The sequence below is a fragment of the Penaeus vannamei genome, chromosome 18 (assembly GCF_042767895.1).
Source record: "Penaeus vannamei isolate JL-2024 chromosome 18, ASM4276789v1, whole genome shotgun sequence".
Classification (NCBI taxonomy): Eukaryota; Metazoa; Arthropoda; class Malacostraca; order Decapoda; family Penaeidae; genus Penaeus; species Penaeus vannamei.
This window is the reverse complement of record NC_091566.1, coordinates 8,287,785-8,306,843: the sequence shown is the minus strand read 5'-3', so window position 1 is coordinate 8,306,843 and position 19,059 is coordinate 8,287,785. Positions and strand designations below refer to the sequence as shown.

General features: G+C 39.2%; 1 protein-coding gene across 1 annotated transcript in view; it reads right to left on the bottom strand.

The window, feature by feature from the left end:
• Positions 1–10: 10 nt before the first annotated feature.
• Positions 11–19,059, bottom strand: part of hlk (hulk) — a 99,228-nt gene continuing 80,179 nt past the window's right edge. The window contains exons 26-36 of the mRNA XM_070132823.1: positions 17,789–17,926; positions 16,289–16,384; positions 14,447–14,638; positions 14,190–14,321; positions 13,622–13,804; positions 11,152–11,298; positions 6,512–6,586; positions 5,801–5,908; positions 4,663–4,803; positions 3,911–4,090; positions 11–2,625 (exon numbers count right to left, since the gene is read on the bottom strand). Of these exons, the coding sequence (XP_069988924.1) occupies positions 2,456–2,625; positions 3,911–4,090; positions 4,663–4,803; positions 5,801–5,908; positions 6,512–6,586; positions 11,152–11,298; positions 13,622–13,804; positions 14,190–14,321; positions 14,447–14,638; positions 16,289–16,384; positions 17,789–17,926 (1,562 nt within the window). The 3' untranslated portion in view covers positions 11–2,455. The remainder of the gene's footprint in view (positions 2,626–3,910; positions 4,091–4,662; positions 4,804–5,800; positions 5,909–6,511; positions 6,587–11,151; positions 11,299–13,621; positions 13,805–14,189; positions 14,322–14,446; positions 14,639–16,288; positions 16,385–17,788; positions 17,927–19,059) is intronic.

The window sequence follows — 19,059 nt, the reverse complement described above, 5'->3', positions numbered from 1 at the left end:
AACACCGTCATAGCAAATATTTCTTTATTATACATGGAAGTCAGAATGTACAGAACATTGCGTATTTTACCACTATGTTAGCCAAAAGTCTAGCTGTGTGAACAAGGGGAGCGGGGTCAGAAAAGATGGCAGTAGATAAACGAAATATGAAGGAAGATATACCGGTAGAATTGGCTACGGTAGAGTGAGGGGAAAGGGGAAGCTTCGAGCGGACACGTAGGAAAGGGAACTGGGTCTAGGAACTGTGTCATATACTATTCCTTAGTCCGAGTGGAAGACAAGTTCTGACTTCATTTTGTTTAGTTACTTTTACAGGTGATTTTATAGGTATGACTAAAAATTTACTGAACTGCAATTCTATTTACACCTGGTGCTATGGAGAACGCATTTACTTCATAAAATATTTGCGTTTATAACTTCTATCAAAAGTTAATATTATAACAGCAGTAGCTATCTCAAAAAACTCTACCAGACATCCATTGATTCTGCGAGAAACGTTGTTATAACATCACAAAATATTGAGTATTAAAAAAAGCTAAGAAAGCTCAAGTGTAAAACATTATTTGAGATATGAATAACGAATAAATATGCAATTAACTGTAGCAGCAGCAGAGAGCACTAGCGGACGGACATCTCTACTTCTCACGACGCTAACATTGCGCAGTAACAGTCTTAAGTAACATTCTTAAGTACTTAACAATCACCATTGTAACTCGTCTTCCAGAGAAGAGTGTACTTGTGTGTCGTCTTGCTTAAAATGCTTATAAAAGGTTATACAGGTTAAAGAAGAAGAACTTTACATGTAACAAAGGATAACATTGTTTATCACTACGGTTTTAAATTCTGTCTGTGAAGGAGGTGATGCTAGCTATACAACTAATTTTAGTTTAGAGATATATGTGAATGCATATACAAAAAATCTCATCAAATCAGCACTTCTAAATATTCTGTCATTCCGTTATGTCATGCTACACTTGGAGGGTATTACAGTCCACTTCCTCCACTTCACAGACGGAAACATTTCATGAGTTTAGTGTAAGAAACAAGTTTGCGTAAATGCCTTATACACGAACAAGGTACAGAGTCACAGCGAACATAGGAACATCAAAAGAATCCCCATATGTCTATGGCAGAAATAGTTATATATAAGACGCTGGACTCTTTTTAACACTGTACACATAACAGACACGCTACCAACACTGAAATGGAAAGGAGAAATACAACAGGCCAGTTCTGACTGATTTCTATTGGTTAAACCCATGGCAGAGAGTATAAAAAAGTAAAGGGATGCCATTCATGCCTGTAACACTTTTCTTTCTTCAATAGAAAACAAAACTCCTGACCCTTTTCTTAGATGAAGAACTTTGAATCTAGAATATTCTGTAAATTTACACCAATACTTCCCAGGTCTCCAGGATTTCGCTGTGAATCCCCTTCGCGGTAAAAGCCATCAGTCAAAGCCAGGGGGGAGACCAGGGGGGGGGGGAGTCATAGAAAAGGATGAAAAAAAGATGAAGGAGGATGGAACAGGAGAAGGGCGTAGGAGTGTATGAATAAGACGAGTGAAAAAGACGAGTCTCACAGCGCCCCGGACACACGCCAGACTGGAGAGCGCCCGCCCCCTCACGCGGCAAGCGCAAAAGAACGGCGCTTTCTCGATTCTATTCGGCCTTACTCCATAACGTTAGCATTAGCAAGGCATTAGTGTTATTTTTCAGCCACAGTGAATCTGATTTGTCTAAACAGTGCCGCGATAGATGATACATCTATGTATTTATCTTCTTCTTTATCAATTCGTGTGGATTTCTATTATGTGATTTGACCCAGAGGTTTGAAGCAGTTCACTGTGGCTGTATGGTCATTGTTTAAAATGTTTTTTTTGTTTTGTTTTGTTTTGTTTTCGTTTGCTGACATTGTGAGACCGAATGGGCAGTGAGAGTTCCAAGTCAGTGAGGTACTTTTACTGCCCTGTTCGAGCACGCACATGCTAAGCTATCACATTGTTTAGGAAATCGCTTGTTATTGAGCACTGAAAACATCACAACATTGCATCTAGATTTCCCCTTGACTGACAATACATCTTTTCTTTTCGTCTATGGTCCAAAATACGTATGTCGTGAATTTCATCACAATTAAGAGTTTCCTCATGAAACGGTCACGACTGGACTCATTTTTTTTCATTTCCATTAGTCATGATTAGTGAAATGATGTTTCCTTCAGATCCTTCAGGTTGCGTGAATATGAATATAGTGTTACTTCACATCCATTGTAAGTCGCTCCTGTCCTCCATCCCCCACAGCTATAGAACACAACCACCTAAGTCGCAGCAATCTGATATGCTTTGATATCTTCAGAAAATAAATAAATAAACAGCAATAACGATCGTACGCAAACCGAAAAAACTAAAAAAAAAGACTTAAATTTCATTCAGATAGATCTAGCTGGGCAGACGTGATCACGCGGCCTTCTGGTGTGGGGTCTTGAAGCAGAAAATGAGGAAGAAAGTGTACATGATGAACGCGAAGGTGATGGCTCCAGTGGCGTACATGAAGAGGTTCAATTCCGGATGCTTGAACCGGTTCTTCTGCAGCCACTCCAGCACCTCGTCCTCCACCATGAGGTCTCCTGGAGTGGGCGAGGCAGGAGGCGAGGTCAGTTTAAGGGATTAATGGTGATGATTAATACTGCTGTGTAATGACCGTGGCAGTGATAGTGATGATGGTGGTTACAAAATGAAAATGAAAATAGGAACAATGGTAATAGGGCAGATGACCATAATCATAAAAGAATAAGATCCATGGCAATAACAATAGATATAAGAATGATAATAATAATTACAGCAAGCACTACAATAATAACAATGATGCTAATGAAGATAATAATGATGATATGATATTAATACCCAAAATGATAACAACAAAGATGCTGACGACCATGTTAAAAGATAATGCTAACTATAATGATAACATTATGAACAACTGATGATTCATATCGACAACCAAGAATATATAGACACCATATAAAAAGCACGATCTTGTATGCTATTTGCTTGTATTAACCAATCTAATAAAATTGTACTGTGAAAATAGTATTCAATCTTCTCTAATTGTCCTCTCAGGTGTTTATCATATTCAAATTTTATAATCCTGTTTCGTAGGATATTAAACCCATTGCACATAAACGGATATGAATAGTATTAATTAGAAATTAAAGCTAGATAAATCCCCGTTATCTTTTTGTACATCGAATCTATCTATCTTACTCATTGCTTACTCATTCATTTCCCTATTTTTTCATCTACTTATCCCTTTATCCACCCTTATCCCTAATTCTGTACCCACACACCTCTGTTCCTCTATTTATCCCTTTATCCACCCTTATCCCTAATTATGTACCCACACACCTTTCATCTACTTATCCCTTTATCCACCCTTATCCCTAATTCTGTACTCACATGCCTCTGTTCATCTACTTATCCCTTTATCCACCCTTATCCCTAATTCTGTACCCACACACCTTTCATCTACTTATCCCTTTATCCACCCTTATCCCTAATTATGTATCCACATACCTCTGTTCCTCTACTTATCCCTTTATCCACCCTTATCCCTAATTCTGTAGCCACATACCTCTGTTCCTCTACTTATCCCTTTATCCACCCTTATCCCTAATTCTGTATCCACACACCTCTGTTCATCTACTTATCCCTTTATCCACCCTTGTCCCTAATTATGTACCCACACACCTTTCATCTAGTTATCCCTTTATCCACCCTTATCCCTAATTATGTACCCACACACCTTTCATCTACTTATCCCTTTATCCACCCTTATCCCTAATTATGTACCCACACACCTTTCATCTACTTATCCCTTTATCTACCCTTATCCCTAATTCTGTACCCACACACCTCTGTATATGCTCGGGAACCTCCTTCTGAAGTAGACCAGGGCGGGGAGCTTCTGAATGCCGTACTTCTTGGCGTACCGCGTGTCCCTGATCTTGACGAAGGTGATGTCCAGGTCGTCCGTGTCGTCATCGATCTTCTCCAACTCCGTGAGGACTTCTTCGCACTTGGGGTTGTCCTCGTCTGGCGGAGGAGGGCGTGGCGTGAGGAAAAGGGCAGGGCGTCGGTTGGGTCTCGCGCGTTTGTGGAGGGGGTTGTGTGGGCGTGTGGGTGGTGGGCGTGTGGGTGTGGGTGGTGGTGTGTGGTGTGGGTGGGAGGTTGTGAATGGGGATCTGGTATTTGGTGTGTATGAATGTGTATTGTGTTTATGTATGTATGTGTGTGTGTACAAGTTTATATGTCGGTTTGGATTATCTAAGTATAGAGAGGAGTGAAGAGCATGTTTACTATATTTTCATTATAACATCTTATAGAGTGACTGGCAAGTGAGATAGAGATAGATAGATAGATAGATAGATAGAGAGAGAGAGAGAGAGAGAGAGAGAGAGAGAGAGAGAGAGAGAGAGAGAGAGAGAGAGAGAGAGGGAGAGAGAGAGAGAGAGAGAGAGAGAGAGAGAGAAAGCGTGTGAGAGAGAGAGAAATAAAGAGAGATAGAGAGAGAAAAGAGAGAGAGAGAGAAAGAAAATCACCGAACAAACTGAAAGAAACAAAGAGAAAGCAAACAAAAAACTAAAAAAAAGAGAAAATTATCTCACAGAAGAACACGGCCACGAAGTCGTTCTCGTCCAGCAGTTTCTCGAGCATCTTCCTGTTCACTTCCTCGATCTCGTCCTTGATCTCGAACACATCTTGAGAGGTCAGCCAGTTAAACACTTTCTCCTCGTCTAAGAGGTCACCTGCGGGGAAGGCGAGAAGGCGGAGGTTACGAATGGCCTTGAGGAAGCGTCTTAGGAAGTGTGTGTATATGTATATATATATATATATATATATATATATATATATATATATATATATATATATATATATATATATATATATATATATATATATATATATATATATATATATATATATATATATATATATATATATATATATATATATATATATATATATATATATATATATATATATATATATATATATATATATATATATATATACATACATATATATATATATATATATATATATATATATATATATATATATATATATATATATATATATATATATATATATACACACGCACACACACATACACACACGCACACACACATACACACACACACACACACACACACACACACACACATATATATATATATATATATATATATATATATATATATATATATATATATATTTATTTATATATACATTTACATACATATACATACACACACACACACACACACACACACACACACACACACACACACACACACACACACACACACACACACACACACACACACACACACACACACACACACACACACACATATATATATATATATATATATATATATATATATATCTATATATATATATATATATATACATACAGACACACACACCTCTGTGTGTGTGTGTGTGTGTGTGTGTGTGCATATAATTATATATATGAATATATGTATAGATATATGTACACACACACATACACACACACATACGGACACACACACACACACACGCACAAACAAACAAACAAATACACACATGCATCCAAAATAAAACAATAATACAGAGCAAAGGCCAGAAAATGATTTGATTATGAACCCTTATGAATAAATAGATAACCATTTTTTGAAATACCAAAAATACAAAACAACATAAATCAACAGAACAAGCAAAACAAAAATAAAATACGAAAAGAGTGAAAATACCAACCGTCGTATACCAGGGGCGTCTTCTTCCGGAAGTAGACGAGGGCGGGCGTGTGCAGGATGTTGAACCTCTGGGCGGCATCTGGGTCATTGATCTTCACGAAATCAATGCCTGCAACATCGGGAGGGCATGTCTTGATTATTGTGCGAAGGAGACACGGCGTCGGAGGGGAAAAAAGGGTCGGGAAGGCAAGCAGTGATTTTCTTTTCGCTTTATTCATGTTGGTAAACAGGGTCGAAAGAGGAACGGGGGTGGAAAGAGAGGGATAGGGATATATATGTATATATATATATATATATATATATATATATATATATATATATATATATATATATATATATATATATATATATATATATATATATATATATATATATATATATATATATATATATATATATATATATATATATATATATGTATATATATATATATATATATATATATATATATATATATATATATATATATATATATATATATATACATATATGTATATATATAAGAGAAAAGAAGAGAAGAGAGAGAGAGAGAGGGGTTAGAGTGAGAGAGAGAAAGAGTAGCGGGCAAGGAGATCAACAAACAGGCATAGAAAAAGAGAAAGAGAGAGGGAGTGCGGGGAGAGGGCAAGACTTGAGAGAGGGAGAAAACGAGAAATAGCCAGATATATAAGGAGAGGGAGAGAGAGAGAGAGAGAGACCGAACCGAACTCACCGAACATGTCCACCTCGTCGTCGATGTTCTCGAGTTCTTGCAAGACCTGTTCACAGTCCGCACAGTCGTCTTCGTCTTTCGTGGCGAAGAGGGGGGGAGGAAATCGGGAAAAACGACGATTAAAGCCTATTACGCATTGATTAATTCGTTTTCTACCAATTATGTACCAATTTTGTACTAATTTTGATCATTTAGAGTTTGGATAATTTATTAAAATACTACTGAATTGGGATTTTATGGTCTGATCATTAATAACCTAATCTCTGGGTTTGTATGAGTGACAATATTGCGGTAGTGTTTTCGATCCACAGGTAGTGCATGTCTTTGCTGAATATAAGGGAGAGGTTGATAAGGAAGATAAGGTACATGATATAAGGACAGGAAGGGCGTGGGTCAAAAGAGGAAAATAGAAATGAGTTTGTAAAAGGTTTTAGATGAAAGCAAAAGCGACATACATACTCTATGGCACCGCAAAATTGTCAGATTTGACATTCTCCATCGTAAAGTATCTACTTGTCTAATGTTTTCTTAAACTAAATGTTGATATGAGGCTGAGTCATGTCACAGATTACAGCCATATGACACTGGGAGCTTAAATTCACACTTCAGATCAGAAAAAGTAGAAGCCTGGGACAAAACTCTACGGGACAACAACCCACATTTCATTATCATTTACCGACAACTTCAAAGCGCTCTTAAAGTTTGTGTTCTATCAAGTTCATTGACGAAGCAATTCATAAATTCAAAACCAATATTAACTTGCATCTTGATGTTGAAATTTTTATAATGTGAGCCAGCCTTTTTCTTCTTTTTCTTTTTTTGTACAATAAGATGTAATATCATATATATGGATTATTTTGAAATATCATGTTCATCCAGGCTACATACTTTTTCTTGATTTACGGACTTACTAAGTGCATATACTCATATGTGTATATGTCTATATATTTAACCATACAAGTACATATGTATATATATATATATATATATATATATATATATATATATATATATATATATATATATAAGTATATATATACAGATGTATATCTATATATGTATATATATACATATATATATGTATATATAATCATAATGCGTATTCAGTAAATCTGTGTGTATATCTCATACTATAGTCACAAAAGATGATAGCATCCATGGTTTAATATTTAGCTACACTACAATAGTAAATAAACAATACTCACTCGACACTCTCTCCAAAGCTGTATCTATAAAAAATACAAAATAACATGCATCTATTTTCAGCATAGGGACTGTAAGAGGATACAAAATAATAGGTCTACGGTCTAGCAAACAGTGGGGTGATGTGTTAGTAAATAAAAAAAGCAGCAAATTAATATAAATGTGAAAATAAAGGTAAATGTTTTACATCCAGGTGATATATAGAAAACGGGGAGGATGAAAATTACAGCTTCGCAAGAGGGTGAACTTGTGAAAAAAATAATAACTATCCGCCTGAGGAACCGTAAATTCAAGGTGCTAATGCCGATCAACTGGAGCTTCTGTTTTTCGAGATTTTGAAACCGCTATTCTATCATTCTATTATATCCTTCTATACCCAATCAACTGCACACTACTGGCAATCTTTCTCGCTAGGACCAAAGAGGCACAGTCTAAGGGGGGGAAGGACAGGCTGGTTACAAGTGTAGGCAAGTGATTATCGGTTTTTGTGTGGGTTGATACACACTGAACACAAGTGTATCGGTCACTGGGTTGTAGGACTGCCAATCTGGGGTTCAAATCTGGGGAAATCTCTCATGCTGGCAGATTTACTTTATATCTCTCTCTGGGTATATTTTAGATGGGATATTAATTGTTATTTTTTTTCAAGGTTATAGGAGAGGCTGGCTACGTTAATTTTGCGGGAAAGGACAAACGAGAACGCTAAAAAAAATAAAAAAAAAATACACGAATAAAAAAAACACATTAAATAAAGTTGCAGTATTATTGACATTGGATGAAGGTTCGAGTCAAAACTTGGTGTTTGGAGTTTGGTCACCACGTCTTTTCTCAAAATAGGAAGAGAAAAAAAAAGGATATCAAAACGAAAATAAAATTGGTGACAGTGGAGACGTTTGTCTGAAGACTGATGATTCAAGTTATCTATCTGACTGATGATACAATTTTTTTTTTTTTTATATATAGAGTGGTAGATTCAGAATCAAAAACGAAATTTCGACGGCATTCAACTGAAGTTAAATAATAATAATAATAATAATAATAATAATAATAATAATGATAATAATAATAATACGGCAAAGAAGGAATAGACATAGAAAAAAAACAGAAGATGAAGAACAAAATAAGAAGGAACAAAAAGAAGAAAAATACGAACATGAAGAAGACGAAGCATTAAGGAAAAAGAGGAAGGAGAAAAACACAAACAACTACGAAAGAAAAGATGAGGAAGGATAAGAAGACTAAAGTTTTAGAAAGAAAAGAGGTGGGAGGCGACAGTGTAAGAACATGAAAGACACACGAAAACAAAGAGATAGAAGAAGCCAATAGAAGAGAAAGAAGAAGAGAACGAAGTAAAACGAGACAGAACCGCAACCACCAGATTGGCAAGCCCCTTCAGTCTTCTGGTCTTGGTCGATACATTGTGACAGCGAACAATCTAAAGTGAGAACGAGCGAGAGGTGCTTCTAGCTTCTCCCTTTCTTGCACGGAACAATACGAGAAAACGTCTTTTTTTTCGTTTTTTTTCTTTTTGTTTTTGGTCGACTTGTGTAGGGTGATATTTCTCCAATATTTCTCCAATAGCTCTACGATCTCTCTCGTTTTCTTTACTTACAGAAGTAAGCGGCAATGAAGGGAGACTCATCCATGAGGCGTTTTAGCATCCTAACATTAACAGCCTCGATTTCTCCGTCCAACTCCCGGTTCTCATCATCAGTCAGCCATTCCAGCACACTAACCTCGTTCTGCATATCTCCTATATAACATAAAAAAAGAACAAAACCAAAATAGCAAATTAAACGTCAAATTAAGAAGAAAAAAGAAAATAGCGGAATGCTAAAAGAAATCGTGAATCCCAGCATTTTTTGGGGGGGTGGGGGTGGGTGGGGTGGGGGGGAGATTAAGGAAGAGGAATGCGTGAACAAAAAGAGGTTAGATAACATTTATTGGCGTTTTTAGGGTATTTAGGGTAATATGTGGAGGGATTTTAGATACACTGCCATTTAAACAAAATAAAAATATGGCGGCGGGTAAAAATAAACGTAAAAAAAAAAAATGGAAACACAAACGGAGCTCTGCCATTTGCAGAACCTGAAAAGTTGATGAAATACAAAATAGGAATGAATTTTTTACATCAACGAGAGGTGAAAGGTCTAAAATGCCATGCTGTGAATGAACGTCATGCATCTCACACGGAAGTTAAGATGATTTATTTCCTTATTTCGGAAAAGGAGAGAGCACGGAATTTAAATACAAAAGGAAGGTCTGCAAAGAAGCTTGTACCGTTTACTTCAGCTGCGGAACTGAGAGCGAATGGTATGCAAAGATACTTTCTTTTTCAAGTACTCACAAAACAAGGCGGCCAAATAGGTCGACTGTGCAACAAGTTGGTCCAGCATGGCAGGGTTTACGTGCTCAATTTCGTCAACTAATTCCCGATTGTCATCGTCACTCAACCATTCCAAGAGAAAATTCCCACTCTTTATTTCACCTGAATGAGAAAATGGGAAACGTGGTGTGAACAGTGGTGGGTAAACTAAAATACATGCTATGTCCTCGGTTTCAAAGGGGGTAGTTGAGCGGTTTGGTGTCAATAGAATTAAATGGTCATTCTGGAGACTCGTCAGTATCAAAAGAGGCAACTTAAAAAAAGGCAAACATGCCCATCCATCACACAAGGAAACGCCATCACACAGCGGGAACACCTCAGTGCACAACATGCTCAACGGAATTGGTAAGGGAAAACTCAAGTGAAAATATGTGCATGGATCTTCTTGTCTTTTCCAAAGCCTTTATAAATCCCTCTACGCATTTTTTTTTTACTTTGTTTAGACTACAGGAAAAAAAATGCTACTACTGTGTGCGTATCAGTACAAAGGGTGTAGCCGCCAAACATTACGTAGAAATCCTTCTTTGTTGAACATATCCCTTCTTACTTATAAAGACGACAGCGACAAACGGGTTATATTCAATTAAGCGTTTGAGCATAGCCCTATTGACCTCCTCAATAGTGCCTTGCAATTCGCGATTGTCATCATCAATTAGCCACTCGTAGACACTCGACTCCACGCTCAGATCACCTGGGGAAAGGTGGGCGGCGGAAATAGGTCACATGGCGACGTCCAGGTGGGAAAAGAACAAGTAGATGAAAACGAAAAAAATGTGTTTTCATGCGTTGTGGAAAGAGGAAAATAAAAATAGGGGGGCGGGTAATATTTTGCAAAAGTATGTGCCGTTTCCATAAAGAACGAAAAATAGCACGGGGTGGTAGAACATCAAAATGTGTTGCAGTTTGGTATAAAAAGGGACAAAGGAACGAAATAATATGGTATGTTCTTGCTTTCTTTTCTTCTTTGGGCGTCAGGTGTTGCTTAATTGAGGGGGGAAGGGGGGGGGTCATTCTTCTCAATCCACATTTTTGCTTCAGAAGCAAATTTTACCCGTAAATATAACAGCAACGTATGGATTAGTCGCTAATATAAAGTCAAGCATATTCGCATTGACTTCCTCGATATCATCATCCAATTTACGAGTTTCCTCATCAGAGAGCCATTCCAGCACATCTGTGCCCACTGAGACGAGATCATCTGAAGAAAACAATGTAACGTATCAGTGAAGGAAAAAAACAATAATAATAAAAACGAAGAAAAAAAAGAAAACGGGGTTCGGAAACTTTTTTAGGGGGGACCAGTGAAAAAAAACGGAACCAAGGGAGGGGCCACACACTTGGCTTACTTATGAACAGGACAGCGACAAAATTATCTTCGTTTAATACTGTTTCCAACATATTGGAGTTAATGTCTTCGATCTCATCATCGAGCTCTCGATTCGCGTCGTCAGTAAACCAATCATAGAGAGCATCTTCGTCAAAGAGGTTATCTGGGGGAAACGGTCGCCAAGTTATTTTGCATTCGTGACTTTGTCTCCAGGATTTGCAGATTTTAGCTTCTTTCCATTATTTATTATTCCATTATTTATTATGTTGTCTATTCGCAATTGATTTATGGTCAATTTAAATTTAGTATTGGATTAAACGAAAGGAAGTACTGAGCGAAGTGCTAAGTGTTTTGAAGACTGGGTACTGGCATGCTCATACATATTCTTATAAACGCATGTACTTAGGTGTTAAAGGAATATTTCATGAAAAAATGATAAGGTAGAAAAATGAAAAGAGACAATAGAAACGGACGAATGATAAAATGGAGTATATATTGATAAAGGAAGTGCAAATAAATCTATCCAAAAAAATTTAGGATTCAAGCCTACGAAAAAATGAAAAATCGATTCATCTCGTGCAGAAATCTGATGCTTTTTTTCAGGCCAACTATATGCAATGCTCTAATAGGAAAAAATCAATATTCTAGCTCCTTAACGCCATTCTAAATTTTTAAAAAAGGGAGAAAAGAAAACTGTAATAAAAGATGAAGTCTTGTGTTCACTGTTTTTTTCCGGATGCCAAAGGAAACTGTGTGTTGTGAGGAACAGGAATTATGAGCCTCTGTTTACAGCCTCGGGGATACGTGGCTTGGGTCTCACACTGTGGATGACGTCATGCCTTGTACGTGCTCTCCTTCTCCAAGTCTTTAATCTCTAAGATGTATATATTTAATCAAGGGAAAAAATCTGAAAGGAATCTGGGATGGGATCGCTTGAAGATTCGTTTCTGTGTATGAAATATATGTAAAAGGCAGATATGAAAAATATAATTAAATGGTTTTGAAATGATTAATTAAGCAATTATATATATATATATATTTTTCTTTTTCTTTTCTTTTTATTTCTTTCTTTTTTTCATTGGTCACTATCAGTGATGTAGATTTACTGTCTCCTGCACCGAGGAAAGTATTCCAACTTATTTAATCCGCGGATTGAAACAATAGACAGTAATTAGTCTTTTGCTACTTCCGGGACGAGTATTTAGACCTTGCTGATCAGATATTAATATTCGTCTGGTCAGAAATACGTAAAACAGCTGAAAGAAATAACAGGTTATGAATCTGAAATAAATTGCATATTAGACATAATCTTCTCTTCCCAGTAAACCTAATTAACTTTCCTGACTTTTTGAAACGATAAGACATTTTTATATAGTATACTCGGTTATGAAAACAAGAAGATTGAAAGGTCTTATCATAGCCTGCCGTTGCACATTTATTTACTTCAAATTATTGTAGCTATAACCAAACACACACACACACACACATACACACACACACACACACACTCTATCCCCGTAAAGAAAAACTTGAAGGATTATCAGATCTTCTCTTCCCTTCACTATCCCTTTCCTTCCCTCTTTTACCTTTCCTTCCCTATCATTTTCTCTCAATCTTCTTCCATTCCCTTTCCCTATCATTTCTTTCCCTTCCCCTCTTCACTCTTCCCCGCCCTTCACCCTATTCCTTTCTCTTTCTATCTTATATTCCCTTGCTTTCCCTTCACTTCCTTTCCTTCGCTTCCAGTCCCCTTCCCCTCCTCCTCCCCACCAGTCCCCTCCACCTCCTTCTCCTCCCCTCCACCTCCACCTCCCTCCCCACCAATCCCCTTCCCCCACCACCTCCCTCCCCACCAGTCCCCTCCCCGTCCACCTCCCTCCCCACCAGTCCCCTCCCCGTCCACCTCCCTCCCCACCAGTCCCCTCCTCATCCACCTCCTTCTCCTCTCCACCAGTCCCCTCCTCCTCCACCTCCACCCCCACTAGTCCCCTCCACCTCCCTCCCCACCAGTCCCCTCCACCTCCACCTCCCTCCCTACCAATCCCCTTCCCCCACCACCTCCCTCCCCACCAGTCCCCTCCTCATCCACCTCCTTCTCCTCTCGACCAGTCCCCCTCCCCACCAGTCCCCTCCTCCTCCACCTCCCTCCCCACCAATCCCCCCCCCCCCAGAACCAGAGCAACGTTCCACTGACCGTCAAAGATGAGCGGGTTGCCGTTGCGGAAGTAGATGAGCGCCGGGAGGGTCTTGATGCCGTAGCGTTTGGCCAGCTGCGTGTCCTGGATCTTGACCATGTGGATGCCGTAGACGTCGCACTCGTCGTCGATGTTCTCCAACTCCGCCAGAACGGTATCGCAAGCCCGGCAGTTGGGCTTGTCTGGAGGGGGGGAGAGGGGGAGAGAGGAGGGAGGAAAGAGGTGTTGGGGTGGGGGTGGGGGGTAAAAGAGGCGATAGATAGATTAAAGGGGTCAGCAGAGGGGATCAAGCTTACGTGGGTTTTGGGACTTCCGGGACATGAATGTTGTAATAAGACTTTTTTTGACAGCTGTGATTATTTTTTCTTCTTCTTACTTACAGCTAAACAACGAAGTACCAATTAAACCAATAATAATAATAATGATAATAGTAATAATAATAATAATAATAATAATAATAATAATAATAATAATAATAATAGTAATAATAATAACAATAATAACAATAACAATAAGTGTTTAACATGAGCAAATATCGGTTTCGTCGTCGTAGGAGGAGCTACTCACAGAAGAACACGGCGAGGTACTGAGTGTCTTCGAGCATGACCTCCAGCATGTTTCTGTTGATAGTCTCAATCCTGTCCTCCGTCTTCTGAAGGATGAGCCACTGCAGGACGTCCTCCTCTGCCAACAGGTCTCCTGCAACACACACTCCACCGTGAACAACAGAAATGCAATACCGTGTGAAAAGAAAAAGTTGAAATGAAGCAGCCATAAAAATAAAGAATAGATATAAGAGAAATCCTCCGCCCGGCCCGACTTGCCTTCATAGACGGTCGGGATCTGGTGCTCGAAGTACAGCAGCGCCGGCATGCTGACCACGCCGTAGCGCTCGGCCACCTTGGCGTCTTGGGTCTTGACAAACTTGACGCCGATCCTGTCCGTGTCGTCGTCGATGTTCTCCAGCTCCTCCAGGACCTTCATGCAAGTGCTGCAGGCGTTGGTGTCTTCGTTGTCTGTCGCGGGGGTGAGGGGGAGGGGAGGGAAAAACGGATTAATTTTCTCGTTTTGTTTGCGGTTTTATCGTGGGAGGGAAAGAAGATGGGGGTTGTGTGTGCGTGGATGTGCGCGACGGAAGCGTGTGTGCGTGTGCGTGGACGTTCTACTGTGCACGAGAACACCGGTTGCTGCTGAGGCGGTGCAAGAGTGTGAACGACTCGAAAGCGGGGGGGGGGGGCGTCTGCTCTCTGACATTGTCTAAAACTCAAGATTAGCTCATTAGAAACATGAAAATGCATCATATGAGTCAATCCCCTAAGTGTTCTATATAAAAAGACAAAAGTTCTCTTAAAGCTTCTCTCGTAACCAGAAAACATGTACTTGTGACACAGGACACTCGTTTAGACAATGAACGATTCACAAAGTACAAATTCATAATAGTTTCATATTCAGCAAGACTTTCCACCCATTTAAATCTAATTGATCTATTGTACTCTCTGCAACTAGGCTATTTTGTTCAACTAATACTACTATAGTTCTTCACAAACAATAATTTAGAATATAGTACGAACACGTAACAATCTTTCTCAATATCTTTTGTAGATAGCATTGAAAATAATCATACTTTTGGGTGACATGCCTTTGCTAATATGCGTAAAGACAGACAACATATAACATGACATGACATGGCATTTGCCAGATTTACTAAGTGTTACGAATACTAAAAGAGAGAAGTGAACTGGATTGACGTACAATAAACATTTCAAGACATGAATGACACAATTTACGACATGTTACAAATACTAGAAGACTGCAAATTGAACTGGACTGACGTAACATTTCAAGACAAGACTGGCATGATAGAACTAGAATTACTAACAATAGAAACAAGACTACACAATTTAATTCCGAACGTATTAAACAAACACAGTCTAGATCTGGTTAGAATTCTAAGCTTGATTGCTAGTAGTGTGTTTAGTGTGGCTAGTGCTACCTCCAGCTAGTGTAGAACATAAGCAAATGAAGATTTATATATTACTGTCTAAAGCTATTACAGCTATTAGGTATCTTACAACAGGTAATTGCTCTCGGTTATGTCCTGAAATCACCTGTTCAAAGGTCCAAGCTTCTCACTACGTCTACTGTTCAGGAGATTCAGGAGTTAATACGGAGGTCATTCTCAAGTCTACTGAATGAAGAGACAATGTCTACCAGGTGGATGTGGATAAAAACGAAAAAGACTACAAAATCTCCCAAGAAATGATAATTAAAGGTGTCTATGTGCCTACGAGGTGCCAAAGGCCGACGTCGGGACGAGAAGGAGACCTTGGACTGCCATACGAAAGCACTGGGACTCGCAGTCTCATTTATTTTACTACTTTTTTTTCTTCCTCGGTTACCCTTCGTAATTCCAAGAGCTCCTTCGCCTTGTCTACGATACGACTACGGTCAGGTATCATACGGGTAGCGTGTTCCTACAGGGTGTGGCTGTGCTGCGGCGGAAATACAAGAGGGGTCTGCTGTTTCTACAAGGGCGACCAAAGAGGCGTGAAATAACACTGCTCTGGGCGAAGGTGAGGCAGAGGGAAAGGAGGGGAGAGGCAGAGGGGCGAGGGGAGGGCGAAGGAATATACTGTAAACAACAAGAGAAAGTAAATGATCTTCACTTTGTTCCTGGTCAGCTTCGTCTGCCTTCCTCCTCTTCTTCTTTTTCTTCTCGGGTTCGACTGGCGTTTCGGGACAACCGCAAGAGACAGGGTCCCCTTCGAGAAACAGGAGGAAACACTCGTAAGATTTTGGACAAGACGTCGAGGAAAGTCCGTGGAGAGGTGGGAGGAGTCATGACGTCAGAGTGAGAATCGTGACGTCAGAGGGTGCAGAACGTAAGAGTGATATCACACATGCAAGTATGACATCAATGAAAGTATTGATGAGACAGGTGCAAGTACAGACATGACGGGTATAAGCTTGGTGTCACAAAGACGTTCAGGATTGATAAAAATGGAATGATGGATAGATTTGCATAGTTTATCAAATCGTAGGAGATTAAGAGAGATTCTCTTGCCATTTGCAGATGGCATAAATCTGACTGATTAAGAAAAAAAATATGAGAAATGAACATAGTTTCTCACGACAAGAATCAGGTAACAGATTAATCTGTATTACCATAACGGTAGAATTAACGTAATTCTAATAATAGATAAATAAATAAATAAAGTAAAATTTTAAAAAATCTTATTTTGGTGGTATCATTATTTTCATACAAAGTATTTACAGGCGTGTACAATGAATATATGTACAGGAGTAAAATTATGTTAATGCTAATCACAGAATTTAAGATTTTGCTTGTCGAGTTCTGAAATCTTTAAAAATGATTATGGAATAGATTTTAAAAGAGAGATAAAGGGAATGAGGAAGAGAGAGAGAGGGGAGGGGAGAAAAAGAGAAAGATATATATATATATATATATATATATATATATATATATATATATATATATATATATATATAGAGAGAGAGAGAGAGAGAGAGAGAGAGAGAGAGAGAGAGAGAGAGAGAGAGAGAGGGGGGGATGAGAGAGAGAGAGAGAGAGAGAGAGAGAGAGAGAGAGAGAGAGAGAGAGAGAGAGAGAGAGAGAGAGAGAGAGAGAGAGAGAGAGAGAGAGAGAGAGAGAGAGAGAGAGAGAGAGAGAGAGAGAGAGAGAGACAGAGAGAGAGAGAGAGAGAGAGAGAGAGAGAGCGAGAGAGAGAGAGCGAGAGAGAGAGAGCGAGAGAGAGAGAGAGAGAGAGCGAGAGAGAGAAAGAGACAGACAGACAGAGAAAGAAAAAGAAAGAGAGAGAGAGAGCGAGAGCGAGAGAGAGCGAGAGCGAGAGCGAGAGCGAGAGCGAGAGCGAGAGCGAGAGCGAGAGCGAGAGCGAGAGCGAGAGCGAGAGAGAGAGAGAGAGAGAGAGAGAGAGAGAGAGAGAGAGAGCGAGAGCGAGAGCGAGAGCGAGAGCGAGAGCGAGAGCGAGAGCGAGAGCGAGAGCGAGAGTGAGAGCGAGAGCGAGAGCGAGACCGAAAGCGAGAGCAAGAGAGAGTCAGAGAGAGCGAGAGAGGGGGAGAGAGGAAGAAAAAAGAAAGAAAGAGAAGGGACGTAGAAACAGAACCGTGAACTGAACAAGACTTACAGAAATAGACAGCGATGGCATCTGAATCCCTGATGACTCTCAAGAGGGCGTCTCCATACATGTCCTCGATGAAGTCAGCTGTTGGGTCTTTCTCCGTCAGAAGCCACGACAGAAGGTTCTCCTCGTTCTTCATATCGCCTATTCCCCGACGAAAGGAAATTCAGAGAGAGAGAGAGGGATAACGAATTATATTACATATGATTATGATGGTAATATAATAGTCACAGGAAGTTTTTTTAGTGTTTGATAATATTTTTTATATCTTATGTTTATGGTTGCTATAGGATAGTTATTTGTGTGGGTTTGTATGAGGAGATATGTTGATCACATGTGCATTTTCTCTATGTTTGGAGTAACTTCTAAGATTAAATGTAATAAGGGGTTATTCTCATTGGCTTCTTATTGCATTATTTTGTTTGTTTCTCTTTAATTATACTTCGTAATAAGTATAACTATATAATGAAGATGAGTAATGGAGTAAACTTTAGCATCAGGTCTTGTTTTATCTACTTTATACAGCATGAAATGTTTACAACGAGTGAAGGGTTAAGGCTACTAATAACAAAATTTAGGATTACCAAGATTTTTTACAATAGCACCAATATATACTGTGCAATAGATATCTAATTAGACACAATGCTACAGCACTTTATTTTGTGCGTTATACAACAGCATTATAATAATGATCAATGCTACACATGCATCCTTGCTTATATTTTTACTCATCCTGTGACATATGGAATGAATAGGAACGGAACCTTACGACTAAATAAATAAATAAAGGGCCTTTTCCGTGTGTTTCGGGATAACGGGAGAACGGAAACCAAAATAAAAAGACACCGCAAAGAAACATTACATGAGGGAACGAGAACAACGAAGGGAAGGGCAAGAAAACACGAATATGCCGGAGGCCTTTTCGCTATTGCTTCGTCAGGGCAGGTCAGCGCTATTGCTTCGTCGTATGCCCTGACGAAGCAATAGCGAAAAGGCCCTCGTCATATTCGTGTGTTTTCTTGCCCTTCCCTTCGTTGTTCCATTTGCAATCTGTTCGTCATGAATTCCACACATGAGGGAACGATCACCAAATGCCCGAAGAGGAGGCAACCACAGGGGGAAGGAACTTGAGGGTCGTGCTGGTGCGAAATCTTGAATCGTGCTTTGAATAAGGGCGTTTGTTACAGAAGGTAGAACAGAGAAGTCGACTTTAATGAGAATAGGACAATGAGCGCCCGCAGTTGGCAGTTTTGTTAACACGAAGGTACATTTGCGGT